At 50.6% G+C, this 19,884-nt stretch overlaps 1 protein-coding gene across 1 annotated transcript in view; it reads right to left on the bottom strand.

The window, feature by feature from the left end:
• Positions 1-19,884, bottom strand: part of LOC147710040 (alpha-tubulin N-acetyltransferase 1-like) — a 162,019-nt gene that overhangs the window by 119,783 nt on the left and 22,352 nt on the right. Inside the window, exons 3-5 of the mRNA XM_086920706.1 lie at positions 9,287-9,378; positions 6,790-6,850; positions 2,607-2,720 (exon numbers count right to left, since the gene is read on the bottom strand). Coding sequence (XP_086776832.1) covers positions 2,607-2,720; positions 6,790-6,850; positions 9,287-9,378 — 267 coding nt within the window. The remainder of the gene's footprint in view (positions 1-2,606; positions 2,721-6,789; positions 6,851-9,286; positions 9,379-19,884) is intronic.

Here is a 19,884-nt window from a genome sequence, read left to right as displayed (position 1 = left end):
CATGACAGATTGCTGATTCTTACCATCTGCTCCGGATGCTCCTGGGTGCGGCGGATCCTGAGCTGTGCCCTTGTTCGCTTCGGAGCCTGCGAGGCGGGCGGGCCTGGACTTGCCTGAGGCTCCCCGACTGGAACGAAGTTCCTGCGCCGGCCCCTGGAGGAGGAGAGGGGTCGACCGAAGAGGCCACTGTGCGGTTGGACCGGTGGCGACTGACCGGGCCCGGACAGGTGGTCCGGGGACCTGGTGGGACCTGGTGGCGGGGTGCCGCATCCCACGGACGGGGGTTGACCGCATGGGAGACGCGTCTCCCCTTTGTCTACCAGCCGGCCATTTTGAAACCCTCCGCCCGGACTCGGCGGTCGGCGCCCATGGGCCAGAGGCGCCGACTACCTCCAATGTTTTGGTGGCCCGCCTCCCTGCATCACTGGTGCGGTTGACTGTCCCCGGCTGGCTCTCGCTGAACCCCGCTGGCAACCGGATCGGGGCTGGAGTCTACAGTGGCCTCACCGTGCTGACAAGATGGCGGCCAGCGCCCTGTATCTCAGACCTGTCGTCGACGGGAACACTGGCCTGACGCACGGCACGTTTGCTGAATACTGTAGGGGTGATCCTACGCTTGGCGATGTCCTCGCTGCCCTGAGTTCCTGGCGTGAGTCCATGATGTTGAATGCCGCTGGGCCGGACGATGATTTTCTTGACGGGCTCGCTGGGCCGCCCCCCACGTGTGCGGACCAACCGCTGAACTGTGCTGCACGGACCTTCCCGGAGGTTGATGAGACTACGGCCGTCGCTTGTCTGGAGGTCTGGGTGCCCGTTGCTCTGCTTTGTCGGGAGCGCTTCCAAGGAGTGGAAATGACGGAGGGACTCCGGCCGGGGTCCGTCCGGGCCTGCCTTGCCGTGACTCCCGGCGATTGTTCGCCTTGCCCTGCTGAGCCGGGATCCGATGTCTGTCCTAGCGGAGCGAGTGCCCCTTCTTGGTCAGCGGGACGTTGCTCGTGGTACCTGCTGTTACTGTTGCTTTTTCTTGCTGGCCCGATCCGAGGCCATCATGACTGGTGCCGTGTTTTGTGGCCTGGAGTTCTTGCGTTTCACTCCTGGCCCGTCCGCTTCTGGTTCAATGTGCACTCCGTGTCTATGGCCCTGGACAGACAGGGACAGGGTTGAGATAACTTGCATCGGCGGACTACTACTTCGTGCATGGATAAATGGCGTACTTTCGATTGTACAAATATGATCGCTTCCTCATCATGTTCCTGTATTTGACTTTGCAGTGACTTCCTCTTCTCGTAGGTTCAAATTGTGCACAGGTGGGTGGTGGGAGCAGATCGTTTTGATTGCATGTCTCCTCTCCCATCAGTTCTTAGTTCTTTTTTCTCCTTTCCCCTTTCTTCTTTTTCCTTTCCTTTTACTCTTTTCTGAGTCTATATTTCGGGACTCGGTTTTTGGGCGACAGGCACACTGCTAGGGGGGGGTTGGCCGTAGCCTCTGCATGCGTGCTGGGTGGGGGGTTTGGGGGTGGGTCTTTTGTTTCGTCTTGGTTCTATGGGCCTTATTTTTCTCCTTTCTCTCTTGACTCTTCTCGCTCTTTCCTTTTTCCTTTGGGTCAGTTTGGCGGTTAAGTGTAGCGCTGCTTATTGTTTCGGCTGTTGGTCTCTCCACTACCGTCAGTCAAGATGTTCCACGATCATGGGGCGGGTACTGACCAGTATGTATTGTACTGTTTGTTCTTATCCTCAAGTTCTTCTGATGATCCCCTAATTATTGCCGACTCGCTGGGATCATTGCCCGCCATGTGTCCTCGATGAAGTGACTGCGTCTGATCCTTCTTACCTATAACTTTAAAAATTAACCTCACTTCTCCTGTACTCAGTGGTCCCCCCCTTTTCTCCAGTATGTGATGCATCGGATAATTGCTGCTCCTCGTCTCAGGGACTGCTGAGCTGTTTTGATTTTGCCTTGAGTGCTACCACTTGATTTCGCGGCCGGCCTGCATGGTTGTGGGCCCGTACCTGTAAGCTTTTGTTGCACAATAAAGGTTTCCAAAAATTAAAAAAAAAAAAAAGAAAGCCCTTCCTTATATCAATCGAGAGTATCATATGCATGTGGTATAAGTCATTATCTAAACTCACTTTACCTGAACTAGCCAGGCTGCCTCAACTTCTTCAAAATGTTTGGAGTTCAGTGGCTAGATTGACCATGCTTTCCAAAAATACGAGCAAGCTACCCCAATAAAGAGAAACCGTAACTGGCTTGCTGTCTGTGAAAAATCACCTCAAAGCTATGACAATTGTCAGTGTGCCATCAATCCAAATAAAAAGATTTTAGCACACAACTCATGCTCAGCCTCAACTATCTCAGCCCTGGAAATATACATTACATTAGAAGACACTCCAAGGACACTGAGGCAGATGTTCAACTACTGGACATGTCCAATGTGTGACATCTGTCAAACCTCCTTTCTCAGCTTATATTTATAGGACACACGTGTTCTGTGAGGAACCTAAACCCTCTTTCCGACCCCACCTTCCAATCCCAAACTTAAGCTTTGACTTTCCAAAGGTAGGAAATGAAATGAGGCCCCTCAGAAACAGGAAGGAGGTCCTTACCTGCAGCATATACTCGAAGAGCTCCTTCCCGTGGCCGTGCCGCTGCAGCGACTCGTGAATGTAGAAGTCCAGCACACAGAGCGGCTCCTCCTCGTTGTGAGCTCCATGGCGGTCCTGCAACCAAAAGGCAACCATGTAAAGCACACTGGAAGCAACTGGATGATCCCATTCTTCCAGAAACCACAGTGAAAGAAGACGAGTGGGAGGGACCACAGCTGAGCGTGACACGGCCATAGCATAGACCTTCTGAGCAGAAGAAAGAGTAACGTGTGATCAGATGAGTGAAGAGCTGCTATGAGAATCAACTGAGAGACAAGAAGGATTGATCAGCGAAGGCAGAGCTGCTATGGAGAATCAACTGAGAGAGACACCGGAAGGATTGATCAGATGAGCAAAGAGCTGATATGGAGAATCAACTGAGAGAGAGACAGGAAGGATTGATCAGCGGAGGAAGAGCACATAAACTCATCCAATGAACGAAAAGACCAGGAGGAATTGATCGGCTGAGCGAGAAGAGGAGAAAGAATTATTCAGCAGAGTTGAAGAGCCATCAAGGACGATCAACTGAATGGGAGGACAGCTGGGTTTGAGCAGCTGAGTGGGAGGGTCCGTAAGGATATATCCATTGACTGGGAGAGATAGAAGGGTTTAATCAAGTGAGCAGGAAGGACTATATAAAAGGATCAGCTCAGTGGCCAGGAGAAAGGGCCAGCAAGCATGGTCAACTGAGTGGGGGGGCAGTAAGGGCAGATCTGTATAGGGGAAGGGTTTGTATGGATTGATCAGCTGAGTGGGAGGGTCATGATAGATCTGCTGAGCAGAAAAGCGGTTTAGGACAGATCACCGGAGTAGGAGGGGCTTTAGGAAGTGGTGAGCTGAGTGGAAGTTGCAATAGATGAGCTAAATGGAGCCAACAGCTATGAGCCTCGGTGAATGAGTGCCGCAAGTAAGAAAAATTGAACTCTGCGTGGAGGCAGGTTTTTTTTATAACACATAAGTATTGGCTAATAATATTCAACTAACATTTGTAATATTAGCACATACACATTATGTTCACAAATCCAACATCTCTCAAATTAAAGTATGTTCCTTGTATCACTTTCGGCTAATGACTATATACAGTTACATTACTGAATATGTTAATGGCTGTGTCTTATATGCAGTAACTCATTTTCATCTCCGCCAAGTTTCCTCTCAGTTACTTATCTCCAAGCTATCCAGATTTTAAAATGTTTTTGGGGGACTCTCTTTTTATTTATTTATAGACATCTCTCCGTTTCCCTAATGTTATGCAGTAGTCCATTCCCTATACTCACCCCATGCCTAACCTTCTAAACTGGGTGGGTTTTATTCCATTAGTTGTTGGCAATTAACTGCTTTGAAATTACCAACCCAAGTGTAATAGCGCCTAGGCATGTCCTCGACTGGCTCTCCCCTACCTGTTCACCAGGCACCAGTCTGTTCAGTTGGGCACCTCTAGGCCCTAGAAGACCCCTTTCCCTGCTGAGTGCCCCAAGGATCTTCAACCCTCGGAGCCCCTGGGGATTTACTCACAGGTAACATGAAAATTCACCAAAACACCAACGATGCGGGGCAGTATTTGAAGACCTTCTCTGCTGTCGATATCCGACGTCTTAAGCACTGTCTGCACCTCATCAGACCCAGCTGGGCCGCATCTGCCCGGAGCGTAACCCAACCAAAAAAGAATTTCTACTCATTGCCAAGGATAGCAAGGAACGGCGAGTGCAAACCTGGCTCAAATACATGGACTTGGATGGATCTGAAGACCAACTCTGACTAAGCGCCAAGACTCTTGGATTCAACATTTAGACCAACAGCACCTCAAGGAACACAGGGCTAGGAAAACGAGGGAAGCCTGGTACCGGCACCCTCTACTAAAGAACGAGACCCGGCTACTCCGATAAAGAGACTTCAGAACTGCTGCTCAAGCTCTCCTGGTCTCCCATCTGGATGGTGCCAATGCATAGCTCCATGCCCTTGAGGAGGCCACACTGACCCCTATAGGGGCAACCTACAGACACAGCACGTCTCGTCCAGGGTATGAAACAATGTTGCCACATCCCCTGCACCCTCAACTCCACTTGCTCCCCTAGGGGCATTCTACAGCCGCAGCACGTCTCACCCAGGCACTGAAACAATATGGCTACATCCCCTGCACCCTGGCTGAACTCCACTGGTCCATCCTAGGGGCACCCTACAGACGCAGTACGTCTCACCCAGGGCCGGAAGAAATATGGCCACACCACCTGCACCCTGAACTTCACTGCCCCCCTAGAGGCGCCCAACAGAAACAACCTGTCTCACCCAGGGCCGGAAGAAATATGGCCACACCACCTGCACCCTGAACTTCACTGCCCCTAGAGGCACCCAACAGACACAGCCCGTCTCACCCAGGGCCGGAAGAAATATGGCCACACCACCTGCACACAAACAGAACTCCACTGGCTCTCCTTCTCTGCCAGCTCCATCTTCACAGCCGGCTGCAGCAAAGAAATGATAACCAGCGCCCTTGCCAAACTGGCCAACAAGCTCACCATCTCTGGTGGCTCTCGGCACAGGCACAGCCAGGACCCCATCAGGACAAAGAAATATAAAAGATGAAAAATACAGGTCAGCAAACCTTCTCCATCGATGCGCCCATGATTGGGATCGACATCCCTGTATCCATCCAACCCGCCCTAACCCGACTACAACAGAAATGAGTTGGATATTTTGTTTTGTGCTAAAGATGGGACACTTCTTTGTTCAAAAGATCCGCAGGGCTGAGTGTGTTCTCTCTAAACGCTGTAATTTTCACTACGTTCCTAAGTGAATTCAAGTTCTCTAGAACGGTTCCAGGTTAACCTACCAAGACACATTATGATATTATACTTATCAATCACTGAGCTAGCACTGCCAGATTCACATTACTTAAATAGTTTTCCTGACTGTCCTCATGCTTGCAATAGATCTCATGATCATGACAGATCAGTTCATTAATGGGTCACCTGGTGTTTAACTGGAGTTTCTTCACGGACACCGGCAGTCAATAATGCCAGTTTATTCGACTAGGAGGCGCTAGAGACGTCTGCTAAGAGGTGCGATGAATGCTAACTGAGTAGAGGCTCTTGGAACACAACCAAGTAATCTCGTGTTCAGGAAGAACTTGAACAAGCTGTGCTTCAGTAAACCTTCTGGATGAGCCAAGAAGCCCCACACTCGTCGTTGGGTCCAGGCGCTTGGCCTTCACTGACTAACTAGGAACAGAAGCTCCTGGGTAGGGGTCTCCTATCTTTTATGTAAGAGCTGCTTATGTTGCATGAAGACCACCCCGGGGTGCTAATATTACCAGAGTGTAATAGTAACCTCATCAGACAAGATTACACTATTGGCTGTCCTTGCAGCATCACCAGCGGTGACCACCTCCAATCACCAGGCGCCACGCCCTGCAGTAATGTAACAAAAGACTTTGTCCACGGGTACTACATAACAGCCGTAGCTGCAATGCCCCTGGCAGCAAGGTAATAAGTTAGTTATTAGTTTTATAAAATCCCAAACATCACATGATTGATCACTGAAATATCAAATTTAAATATATATTAGAAATTCAACCATTTTTCTCGAAACATCAGCAAACGAGTTCTAAAAATGAATGAATTTCTATTTCATAGACAAGCTTTTCATTATATATATATATATATATATATATATATATATATATATATATATATATATATATATATATATATATATATATATATATATATCAAAGCAAGTTCAAGCTTCTACTTTAGTAGGCTTGGCCGCACATAGGAGAGATACTTATAAGTAGCTGGAGAGTTATGAGTTGCTTCAGAGAAATTTGTCTTAGAAACCTCCCATGCAGGGCTGAGGATACCATTTTTCAAAATGAAAAGCGTTCAGGCACCTAAAAACATGGTACACCACTTCTGTCAAGCACAAAATGACCACTAATGTGGTGTGCCAACCCAATCGGCGAGCCACACTTCCAAAAGTCATGAGCACTTAAATCTTCCAGAACTTTCTTTAGTTTAACAGGTCTGAGACCATCTGCTTAAGCAGACAACACATGGGAACTGTCCTGACGCTTCCTATAGCCATCTGCCTGCCAGGGCAAGTGGATACAGATTAACTCATATTATCTAAATTTTGTCAAACTTACCAGCACAAAGAGCTTCTTATAGCCAACCTTAAGGAAACCCATCACAGTACTTTTCCCACAGCTGGAAGACAAGAAAAGCAGAGGTTACTGTTTGAGGGAACAGAGGTGCAAAACATGGGCTAACGCGGAGAGAAGATGGCAAAGAGCGTAACCTTCAGAGGGAATACTCAGGGAATGAGGCTTCCACTGGACAAGGGAGGGAAGAAGTCAAGGATGTTATTGAGGTTTAAAAAGAAAGAGACTGAACATGCAGGCAGGGAGGGCATCGGACATCTGTAGAAGGAAAGAAGGGACAAGAAAGAAAGAAGCACAGCCATGTAGAGAAGGACATAGACAAGACATGCACTGTTCTAATGAGGAAAGGAAGGAGCCAAGACATGCAGCGTGGAGGAAAAGGAGGAGCCAAGACATGGATCCTGGCAGGAAAAGGAGGAGCCAAGACATGGACCGTGGCAGGAAAAGGAGCAGCCAAGACACGGACCATGGCAGGAAAAGGAGGAGCCAAGACACGGACCGTGGCAGGAAAAGGAAGAGCCAAGACACGGACAATGGCTGGAAAAGGAGGAGCCAAGACATGAACCATTGCAGGAAAAGGAGGAGCCAAGACATGGACCGAGGCAGGAAAAGGAGGAAACAAAACAAGGACCGTAGCAGGAAATGGAGGAGCCAAGACATGGACCGTGGCAGGAAAAGGAGGAGCCAAAACATGGACAGTGGAGGAAAAGGAGGAGCCAAGAAATGGACCATGGCAGGAAAAGGAGGAGCCAAGACATGAACCATGGCAGGAAAAGGAGGAGCCAAGACATGGACAGTGGAGGAAAAGGAGGAGCCAAGACATGGACCGAGGCAGGAAAAGGAGGAGCCAAGACCTGGACCGTGGCAGGAAAAGAAGGAGCCAAGACATGGACCATGGCAAGAAAAGGAGGAGCCAAGACATGGACCATGGAGGAAAAGGAGGAGCCAAGACCTGGACCGTGGCAGGAAAAGAAGGAGCCAAGACATGGACCGTGGAGGAAAAGGAGGAGCCAAGACACGGACCATGGAAGAAAAGGAGGAGCCAAAACATGGACCGTGGAGGAAAAGGAGGAGCCAAGTCATGCACGGTGGCAATGAGGGAAGGAGCCAAGACATGAACCATGGCAGGAAAAGGAGGAGCCAAGACATGGACCGAGGCAGGAAAAGGAGGAGCCAAGACATGGACCGTGGCCGGAAAAGGAGGAGCCAAGTCATGCACGGTGGCAATGAGGGAAGGAAGGAGCCAAGACATGGACGGTGGCAGGAAAAGGAGGACTCAAGACATGGACGGTGGCAGGAAAAGGAGGAGCCAAGACATGGACCGTGGCAGGTAAAGGAGGAGCCAAAACATGGAACCGTGGCAAGAAAAGGAGGAGCCAAGACAAGGACCGTGGCAAGTAAAGGAGGAGCCAAGACATGGACCGTGGCAGTAAAAGGAGGAGCCAAGACATGGACCGTGGCCGGAAAAGGAGGAGCCAAGTCATGCACGGTGGCAATGAGGGAAGGAAGGAGCCAAGACATGGACGGTGGCAGGAAAAGGAGGAGCCAAGACATGGAGGGTGGCAGGAAAAGGAGGACTCAAGACATGGAGGGTGGCAGGAAAAGGAGGACTCAAGACATGGACCGTGGCAGGAAAAGGAGGAGCCAAGACATGGAACCGTGGCAAGAAAAGGAGGAGCCAAGACATGGACCGTGAAGGGAAAGGAGGAGCCAAAACATGGACCGTGGAGGAAAAGGAGGAGCCAAGACATGGACCATGGAGGAAAAGCAGGAGCCAAGACATGGGTTGTGGTAGGAAAAGGAGGAGCCAAGAAATGGACCATGGCAGGAAAAGGAGGAGCCAAGACATGAACCATGGAGGAAAAGGAGGAGCCAAGACATGAGTTGTGGCAGGAAAAGGAGGCGCATTGACATGCAGGTAGGCAACCTGAGAAACACAAAGGTATATTTATGGTTTATGTTTTACCTATTTTTTGAGTAAACTAAAACCTGAAAGTCTCTTGGGTCTAGCCTTCTGGCAAGAAAGGAAGGAACCTGGAAAGAATCTGTACATGCACTAGGGCAAGGAGTGAAGCAGCCTGGACTTGTACATAAGGCAGGAAAGAAAAGAAACTAGGACAAGGACACTGGCGTTGAGGAATGGAGCCAAGGCATTCAGCGGATGGAGCGAAGGATCCTGGACGCACTGCAGTCGCCTGGAGGCCCACTGAGGTAGGTAGCAAAGCGAGAGAGAAGGAGACTAGCCGTGCAAGATGCACAGAGGGAAGGAATCAAACTTTCCTTCAGGTCATTAAAGGAAGGAGTCAAGACTTCTACAGAGGGGAGCCAGGAGACATTAAGGAGAGACTCATGCAAGAACACAAGAGGAAAAACCAGGAACTTCCCCATTAATGAAAAGGGTGAAGAAGCACATCTTATAGCACAGGGAGTGGACTGCAGGATCGAGAATATGAAGGAGGACACTTGATTGTGGGGTTCCTACTTTTGAGGGGTGCAGTCCTTGAGGATGTAGAGATGATGCTTGCTTGATTGCATCTTGGCTGTGCTGGTGATCGGAGCTGGCAAATGCTGAGCCTGCAAAGAAGAGGGAAAGTGTTAGAAGGTACCAGTCGAAGACCCATCACCGCAGAAAAGGGCACATTCTTCAAAGGCTGGGGTGTGGGGTGTAGGGGTGCAGCCTCCAAAGGTGGTTGCAGGTGTCTAACAGGATCAAGTAACAGGTGGATGATTCCTTCATTTAGAATTAGAGTAAGGGCCTAGTCTAACCACATCGGGTTGAAGAGGAGGCTGTTTAGGGCCCTCCTGAATTTGATGAAGTCATTTTCCAGTCTAAACTGTAGTGGGAATATGTCCCACAAGGAGCCCTGTCTGTCAAGAGATCGACGTCTACATTTTGTGTATCTTGGTGGCTGTATTGATATTTGCTCTAGGCAATGACCTACCGGTTCTTCAGGTTGGTGGGTAAAAAACAAACAACCTATCAAGGCCCATGATACAATGTATTCAATGCAAAGTGAAAAAGGGTGCAGAGTCTCAGGCTAATCCATTGGTAGGGAGCTGGAGTTATGGAGCCGATCAGCAGGAAGCACAGAGTTTAGAGCACAGAGTTGAAAATGATGTATAAAGTTTAGCACATTTTCAAAGCAAAATGTGAAAGTTAAAGTTATATTCAGGGTTGCTTCCATAAAGTATGATCCTCACAGTTATGTTCAGCGAATATTTACAATGAACGAGAACTGGTGTGTAGGAACTACCAGTCATAGTGCCTCGAAGGTGAAAATGCAGAAGAATGTGACGTTTTCATGAGCTTCCGTCTGATGGGGGTAGACATCTGTTAAGAATGTGATGAAAGAGGAAACTTACCACATGATCAATATCATAAGCATTGATTAATCAAGTACTTGTGGGTAAGAAGACTGCTGTTGTGGATGTGATATCGTCCACTGTGAGAAACAACTCAACAATTAGATTTATACATTGAGAATGTTACTTGATGCGCTCATTGTCAAGATAAACCGTGTCGACTGAGATACAATCCAGGAATGCAGTAACATTAAGTGATTGTGCTCTGCAGACATCGTAGCGCTTCCCTGCTCTTGATTGAGATTAAATTTAGCTGCAATCAGGATAGCGCTTCACTGCTCTTGCTTTTAAATTAAGTAATTGTACTCTGCTAACATCGTAGCGCTTCACTGCTCCTGGCTGCCCACTTTGCATATTTTGATTTGTGATTGAATTGCTCGTAGCGCTGACTGCAAAGCTAGCATTGTTTACATTTGCAAAGCCCTGCTTGTGTTGTTTTCGTCTTTGCTATTTTGCTGCCACCATTTTGTTGTTCTGCCTCCCAGCCCCTCTCTCCACCCCGCTCCCGCCTCCCAGCTGACCCCCCTCCCACAGATAGTACAGGAAGGACCCGCCTAACCCTGCGCTGTGACCGTCCTGGCTGGCACAGAAGCGGTCGCTCCCTGGCATTGGTATCGTAGCGCTTCACTGCTTGTGCTCTACAGACATCGTAGCGCTTCCCTGCTCCTGATTGAAATTAAGTTTAGCTGCAATCAGGATAGCGCTTCACTGCTCTTGCTTTTAAATTAAGTAATTGTACTCTGCTAACATCGTAGCGCTTCACTGCTCCTGGCTGCCCACTTTGCATATTTTGATTTGTGATTGAATTGCTCGTAGCGCTGACTGTAAAGCTAGCATTGTTTACATTTGCAAAGCCCTGCTTGTGTTGTTTTCGTCTTCGCTTTTTTGCTGCCACCATTTTGTTGTTCTGCCTCCCAGCCCCTCTCTCCACCCCGCTCCCGCCTCCCAGCTGACCCCCCTCGCCCCTCCCCCCTCATCCACCATCCATATATGACAGATGCCTTCACGCGCAACGTTCACGCGCTGCGGTCGCGCCCCATGCGCGCCGAAGGTGCGCCAAGGTAAGCCTGTCTACGCCCGTCCGCGCCTGGACCGCGCCCAGCGGTAGACCCCCTGGTCCTCGCAAAACCCACTCCGCCCGCATAACGTACGACGTCGCCACCCTCCTAGCCCTCAACCCCAGACACACCCCACAATGCTGCGTAGCTACCCCTGGACACACCCACGGACCATTCGCCTGCCACTCCTGCAAATTTACCAGCATCAAGATCTATACCATATCCAATAACCCCAAACACAGCCCCGACTCTGACCACCTGAAGTGCATCCTGCTGAACACCCGCTCGGTCCACAGACACGCCACCGAACTCTGGGACCTCCTTGACACTGCTTCACCTGACATCGCCTTCCTTACAGAAACCTGGATGAACGCATCTTCAACACCCGACATCGCCATAGCTATCCCGGACACTTACAAGATCATCCGAAAAGACCGCACCAAGCAAACAGGAGGAGGCATCGCCATCGTCCACAAGAACACCATCAAAATCACGACCAGCTTCGACGACAACCTTACTTCCGCCAAACACCTCCACTTCCAGATCCACACCAACGCTAGAAACACTCTCAGAGGCACCCTCATCTACAGGCCTCCAGGTACCCGTAAACAATTCAGCGAAGACATCATTGACTTCATCAGTCCACATGCCCTCGCCTCCGAGAACTACATCCTACTGGGAGACCTCAACTTTCACCTGGAAAAGAAAAACGACAGCAACACCTCCACCCTTCTCGACAACCTGGACAATCTCGGTCTCAAACAACTTGTTGACACCCCCACCCATATAGCCGGACATACACTCGACCCAATCTTCACCTCCAGCAAGCACATCTCTTTCGATCGCACCACAACTCTCCATTGGACGGACCACAGTTGTGTTCACTTCAGCTACAAAACCACCTCGACCCACAACCCCCCACAACCTATTCCTCAAAGAAACTGGAACAAAATCACCCCCGACCAACTCCTCACATCGCTCAACCAAAACCCACCCGCCCTCTCATCGGACCCAAACCAAGCTGCCACCAAATTCAAACAATGGATCACTCACAGCGCGGACGAATTAGCACCCTTGAAAAACCATCACACCAAACAGGACAGCAAAAAGGCCCCCTGGTTCAACGATGTCCTTAAGAAATCCAAGAAGCTTTGCCGTACTCTCGAGAAAACATGGAGAAAAAACCCAACAACCAACAACATGACCACCTTCAAGGCAGCCACCCGCAAACACCACCAACTGATTCGATCCACCAAGAAATCAGCATTCAAGAATCGACTCGACAACAACGCCCATAACAGCAAGGAACTATTCAACATCGTCAAAGAATTCACCAATCCCACCGCAGCCTCAAACGACATCGCTCCCTCCCAAGACCTCTGCGATTCGTTATCCTCCTTCTTCTACAACCAAATTGCCGACATACATAACAGCTTCAAAAACATTTCCAACTAACAATCCTCTCCACCCCCCTCCGAACCTAAACCGCCCTCTAACAACCTCAGCGCCTGGAACCCAATCACCACTGAAGACACCATCCGCCTAATGAACTCCATCCACTCTGGCTCCCCAACCGACCCCTGTCCCCACCACATCTTCAACAAAGCAGACTCCCTCATCGCACCCCATCTCCGTGATGTCATCAACTGCTCCATCAACTCTGCTACCTTCCCAGAAAGCTGGAAACACGCCGAAGTCAGCGCCCTCCCGAAGAAACCCACAGCAGACCCCTCTGAACTTAAAAACTATCGCCCCATATCCCTCCTCCCATTCCCTGCCAATGTCATTGAGAAAGCCGTCAATAGCCAGCTCGCTGCCTTCCTTAAATCCAACAATTCCCTCGATCCCTCACAGTCAGGCTTTCGAGCCAAACACAGCACCGAGACCGCCCTCATCGCAGCTACAGACGACATCCGAACACTACTGGACAACGGAGAAACAGTGTCCCTCATTCTACTCGACCTCTCCGCCGCCTTCGACACTGTCTGTCACAGCACCCTCATACAACGACTCAACAACATCGGCATACAAGGAAAAGCCTTGGACTGGATCATCTCGTTCCTAGCTGGGAGAACTCAAAGAGTCTGACTTCCCCCATTCAAATGAGAGGCCACCGAAGTCATCTGCGGCGTACCACAAGGTTCTTCACTCAGTCCCACCCTCTTCAACGTTTACATGAGTCCTCTCGCATCCATCGCGCGTCAACACAACCTTAACATCATCTCCTACGCTGACGACACCCAGCTAATCCTTTCCCTCACCAAAGACCCTAACACCGCCAAAACCAATCTTCACGAAGGCATGAAAGAAGTAGCCGTATGGATGAAAAACAGCCGCCTAAAACTTAACTCAGATAAAACGGAAGTGCTCATCCTAGGATCATCCCCCTCTGCCTGGACGACTCATGGTGGCCTTCGGCTCTGGGCACAGCACCCATACCCACAGACCACGCACGTAACCTTGGCTTCATCCTAGACTCCTCTCTCTCGATGTCCAGACAAGTCAACGCCGTCTCATCCTCCTGCTTCAACGTACTTCGTATGCTCAAAAAATCTTCCGCTGGATCCCCTCCAAGACAAGAAAAACTGTCACCCACGCACTTGTCACAAGTCGACTAGATTACGGAAACACCCTCTACACCGGAATCACAGCCAAATTACAAAAAAACTCCAACGCATCCAAAACGCATCAGCGAGACTCATTTTAGATATCCCTCGCCAAGATCACATTACCGGCCACCTGAAAGACCTCCACTGGCTTCCCGTCAACAAGAGAATAACGTTCCGTCTCCTCACCCACGCACACAAGGCCCTCTACAAACTAGGTCCCGAATGCCTCAACACTTGACTATCCTTCTACACACCCACCCGCCAACTGAGATCCTCCAATCAAGCCCTCGCCGCAGTTCCGCGCATCCAAAGATCCACCATGGGAGGTAGATCCTTCTCCTACTTAGCGGCCAAGACCTGGAACTCGCTCCCCACTCACCTCCGCCTTACACAGAACCACATCTCCTTCAGAAAAGAACTCAAAACCTGTCTATTCGATATTTAATGAACCCCCCCTCCCCCTCCCCAAGCGCCTTGAGACCCTCTGGGTGAGTATTGCGCTATATAAATTCTTGAACTTGATCTCTGTAAATAACATAACTGAACGTTCTCCTGTTTCTAGTCTGTACGTATGTGGACAAAGGACCTTTTTCACAAAGACACGTGACTTGGTCCCAAATTTCTAGGAGTAAGCCATACTTACTCACAGAAAGAAGTTTTGTTGATTTGTTACTAGCAAGTGTGACTTTCTGTAACTTAAATAACTACGTGTTCACCTGTATCTTGTGTGTAACTATGAAAACACTAAGGACCTGATTACGATCTTGGCGGGCATGGTTACTCCGTCCCAAACGTGACAGATATCCCGGCCGTAAATTACAATTCCAATATATCCTATGGAGCTTGGAAAACGGCGGGCGGAGCGCCCGTCACGTGTGCGGCTGAGCATCCCATCCGCCACATCCTAATCAGGCCCTAAGAGTGGACCATTCTCCGGTACCTGTAACTAAGTGAACACCACAGTATCATATTCAGAGCTTCTTTCACTGGATTGCTTACACTTTTGTATGCATTAAGCCAGATGCCACTGTCCCCCCAGGTACCCAAGCACTGCAGCCCCCCTCGCCTGCTGTGGGCCCACACGTAAGGCTGCATGAGAGGTCTAAATAAAGAGTTCGGGGGCAGAGTGAAGACGGTCCTGCGCCATAGGGGTTCTCTCTGGCTGGCCAAAGTGTCCCTGAGAAAGAGTACCATGATGTACAGCTCTCATTCTACTCTCTTTCAGGCCCTCAATTCCTGTGTCATCCCTTCCCTTCCCTTCCCCATTCGTGCCTCTCCTGTTCTTCTAACCATCTCCTGTCTCCCCACTGTCACTTCTTCCGCTACCTCCATCCCCAACTACAGCGACCCCACAAAGCATCATCTCTCAGCCTAGCGTTCTGGTCAAGCCGACGGCGTCCACAGGGCCCCCGCTGCATGCTATTCTTGTTTTTCCAAGCTCCTGGCTTGTGTTTTTCATCCCTGACGCCCCCCCTCAATCCAACATTCTTGAGATGGCCCTCATGTGGCAAGAAATTCTATGTAACAGAACAAATCATTTTCTATGATGTGTAGGTTTTAGTGGTCTGGAGAGACAACTCAATGACTCCCTCCTTGGCAATAATTGAAGGAGTGTGCGATGCGTGTTGTCGGTTCGAGGTGATACTACTGTGCTGAAGTTTGGAGAAGGAACTGAGAAGTGGATCTTGCCAAGGCAGCTGCCTAGAGAGGCCCCAAAGAGCATCCGGTATGGGAGGTGGCGTAAGGCAAACTATGCAAATCGGTCCTTCCGTATGGAGCAGAAACTTGGAGGAGAACAGTGACCACCACCAACAAAGTCCAGACCTTCATCAACACCTGCCTGAGGAAAAGCCTCCAAATCCGCAGGCCAAACACCATCAGCAACAACGAGCTAAGGCAGCAGACTTCCCAACTCCCTGCCCCTCAGGAAATCATGAAAAGATGTCGGGCTGCATAGGTCACACCCTCTGCAAGCCCGAATCAAACACCACCAGGCAAACCCTGAGCTGGCACCCTCAAGGGAACAGGAAAAGAGGGAGGCCAAGAAACACCTGGCGCGAGGCTTCGAGGCGGACTGCAAGGAGATGGGTTACACCTGGAGTCAGGCTGAAAGAAAAGCCCAGGAGAGAGGCGGTGGAGAGTCCTCGTTGATGGCTGATACCCCAGGAGGGAAGTAGGCATAAGTAAGTATAATGTTCAATGGCAAAAGGCTGAGGTCGAGTGGTAGGGTGTGCAGCGTCACATGGAGGAGCAAAGGAGACAGTGGGCAGCCCAGAACAAAGGTGGCTGGAGAGTCCTGGATGATGGCCTAAACCCCAGGAGGTGTAGTAGGTGTAAGTAAGGAAGCATAATACTAAATGGAATTTAAAAGCTGCGGTCCAGTGGTCGGGTGTGCAGCGTCACAGGTAGGAGCTCTTGAGCAAGGGACACTGTGAGATTCCCAGCAGCTGGAGCCAGAAAGAGGTGCTCGGGAGGCTGAGAGCAGGAAGTGAATCTGAAGCAAGCTGCTGTGGCGAACAAACACAGCTCCGGCATCTTCAGTTGGGGTCAAAGAGGTCTTTAGATGAGTGGGGCCTAAATGAGGGGCTCCTGGGTCATCAGAAGGAAAAGACGTAATCAAGGGCCACAAGGTCTTTGGAAGTAAAAGGCTTTAGTCAAGTCAAGTCAAGTCAAAAGATTTATATAGCGCGCTAACATACCCGGAGGGTCTCAAGGCGCTTGAAGAGGGTGGGGAATTACTTGTCGAATATCCAAGTTTTAAGTTGCTTTCTGAATGCTAGGTGGTTCTGAGTGAGACGAAGGTGAGTGGGGAGTGAGTTCCAGGTTTTAGCTGCGAGGTAGGAGAAGGATGTACCTCCCATGGTGGTTTTGTTGATGCGAGGTACGGTAGCAAGGGCTTGCTTGGAGGATCATAGCTGGCGGGAGGGGGTGTAGATGGAAAGTCGTGTGTTGAGGCATTCGGGTCCAAGTTCGTAAAGTGCTTTGTGTGCGTGGGTTAGGAGGCGGAAAGTGATCCTCTTATTGACGGGAAGCCAGTGGAGGTTTTTCAGGTGACTAGAGATGTGGTCTTTACGCAGGATGTCTAGTATGAGTCTGGCTGATGCGTTCTGGATGCGTTGGAGTTTTTTCTGGAGTTTTGCGGTGATACCTGCGTATAGGGTGTTTCCGTAGTCCAGGCGGCTTGTAACCAGTGCATGGGTGACCGTTTTTCTGGTTTCGGTGGGGATCCAGCGAAATGTTTTTTTGAGCATGCGAAGAATGTTGAAGCAAGATGATGAAACGGCGTTGACTTGTCTGTTCATAGAGAGTGAGGAGTCCAGGATGACGCCCAGGTTCCGTGCGTGGTCCGTCGGGATGGGTGCTTTTCCAAGGGCCTCTGGCCACCAAGAGTCATCCCAGGCGGAGGGGGAGGTACCTAAGATCAGGACTTCTGTTTTGTCTGAGTTCAGTTTCAGACGGCTGTGCTTCATCCACTCGGCTACTTCTTTCAATCCTTCATGTAGGTTGGTTTTGGCGGTGTTAGGGTCTTTGGTGAGTGAGAGGATCAGTTGAGTGTCGTCGGCGTAGGAGATGATGTTGAGGTTGTGTTGGCGTGCAACGGCCGCGAGGGGGCTCATGTATACGTTGAAGAGGGTGGGGCTGAGTGAGGATCCTTGTGGTACGCCGCAGATGACTTCAGTGGCCTCTGACTTGAATGGTGGGAGGCGGACTCTCTGGGTTCTTCCGGTGAGGAATGAGGTGATCCATTCCAATGCCTTTCCTTGGATTCCGATGTTTCTGAGGCGCTGTAGAAGGGTGCTATGGCAGACTGTGTCGAAGGCTGCGGAGAGGTCGAGGAGGATGAGGGCGACTGTGTCTCCATTGTCCAGTAGAGTTCGAATGTCGTCTGTTGCTGCGATGAGGGCGGTCTCCGTGCTGTGTTTGGCTCGGAAGCCGGACTGTGAGGAGTCGAGGGATTTGTTGGGTTCGAGGAAGGCGGCGAGCTGGTTGTTGACAGCTTTCTCAATGACTTTGGCCAGGAATGGAAGGAGCGAGATGGGGCGTTAGTTTTTGAGTTCGGTGGGGTCCGCTGTGAGTTTTTTCAGAAGGGCGCTAAGTTCTGCGTGTTTCCAGCTTTCCGGGAAGGTGGCGGAGTTGAGGGAGCAGTTGATGATGTCTCGGAGGTGTGGTGCTACGATGGAGTCTGCTTTGTTTAAGATGTGGTGAGGGCAAGGGTCTGTGGGGGTCCTGAGTGGATGGAGTTCATCAGGTGGATGGTGTCCTCAGTGGAGATTGGGTTCCAGTCATTAAGGATGTTCAAGGGGGGTGAGGGTCCTGCAGAAGGTTGGGTGGGTTGGTCTCCGGGTCGGTTGTCGAAGCTGTTGTGGATGTCTGCGATTTTGTTGTGGAAGAACGAAGCTAGGGAGTCGCAGAGGGCTTGAGAGGGGGTGATGTCGTTGGAGTTGGCTGAGGGGTTGGTAAATTCTTTGACGATGTTGAATAATTCCTTGCTGTTGTGGGCGTTGTTATCTAGTCGGTCTTTGAATGCGGCTTTCTTGGCAGACCGGATTAGTTGGTGGTGTATGCGGGTGGCATTTTTGAAGGCGTCCCTGGTGCTGGTGTTTGGGTCTTTTTTCCAGGCCTTCTCGAGGGAGCGACAGAGTTTCTTCGATTTCTTAAGATCATCGTTGAACCAGGAGGCGTTTTTGCTGCCTAGTTTGATTTGACGTTTTTTCAACGGTGCTAGGTTGTCGGCGCTGTTGGATAGCCATTGGGTGAGGTTAGTGGCTGCTTGGTCGGGGTTTGAGGAGTGGGCAGGGGGGTTTTGAAGAAGCGATGAGGAGATCTGGTCGATGGTGATTTTGTTCCAGTTTCTTCGGAGAGTGGGTTGAGGATGGTTGTGAGTTGTGGTCTTATTGTAGATAAAGTGTACGCAGCTGTGGTCCGTCCAATGGAGAGTTGTGGTGTGACTGAAGGAGACATGTTTGCTGGAGGTGAAGATAGGGTCGAGTGTGTGACCAGCGATGTGGGTGGGCGTAGTGACAAGTTGTTTGAGTCCGAGGTTGGTGAGATTGTCCAGAAGGGAGGTGGCGTTGCTGTCATTGCTCTTTTCCAGGTGAAAGTTGAGGTCTCCCAGTAGAATGTATTCCTCGGAGGGGAGGGCGTGTGGGGTGATAAAGTCAGTGATATCGTCGCTGAATTGTGCACGGGGTCCTGGAGGTCGGTAGAGGAGGGTGCCTCTGAGTGTGGTCTTGGGGTCGGTGTGGATCTGGAAGTGAAGGTGTTCGGCGCTGGCAAGGTTGACGTCTGAGCTGGTTGAGATGCGGATGGAGTTCTTATGGACGATGGCGATGCCTCCTCCTGTTTGGTCGGTGCGGTCCTTACGGATGATCTTGTATCCTTCCGGGATAGCAATGGTGATGTCTGGGGCTGAGGAGGCGTTCATCCATGTTTCTGTTAGGAAGGTGACGTCCGGAGAAATGGTGTCTAGTAGGTTCCAAAGGTCGATGGCGTGTCTGTGGACTGAGCGGGTGTTGAGCAGGATGCATTTAAGGTGGTTGGAGTCAGATATCTGTTTTGTGTTTGTGGATGAGGAGTTTTTCTTGGTGCCGTCGAACTTGCAGGAATAGCATGTGAAGGGTCCATGGGTGTGTCCAGGAGCGGCTTGGGCGCAGTTGGAGAGTCGGCCGGGGTTAAGGGCTAGGAGGGTGGAGGCGTCGTATGTTATGCGGGAGGGGTGGGTGGTACGAGGGCCAGGGGTCTGGCGCTGGGCGCGGTCCAGGCGCGGACGGGCGTAGACGGGCTTACCTTTGGCGCACCTTCGGCGCGGGCGTAGCGCGTGGACGCTGAGCGTTGGTGCATCTGACATAAGTGGAGAGGTGGAGGGGGGCGGAGCGTGGGAGGGGGAGCAGGGAGGCGGGAGCGTAGGGGGAGGGACGGGCTGCAGGCACAACAAAATGGACGAGGAGACAACAACAGGACCGGGTAATGCGAGCTGGCGGTGGAAGACGGGCACAATGTCAATTAAAAACACAATGAAAGCAATGCGGAGCGTTCCCAAATGGAAAAAT

Source organism: Lissotriton vulgaris, chromosome 5 (genome assembly GCF_964263255.1).
Source record: "Lissotriton vulgaris chromosome 5, aLisVul1.2, whole genome shotgun sequence".
NCBI lineage: Eukaryota > Metazoa > Chordata > Amphibia > Caudata > Salamandridae > Lissotriton > Lissotriton vulgaris.
Note: the sequence above shows the minus strand (reverse complement) of the source record. Positions and strands in the feature narration are given on the sequence as shown.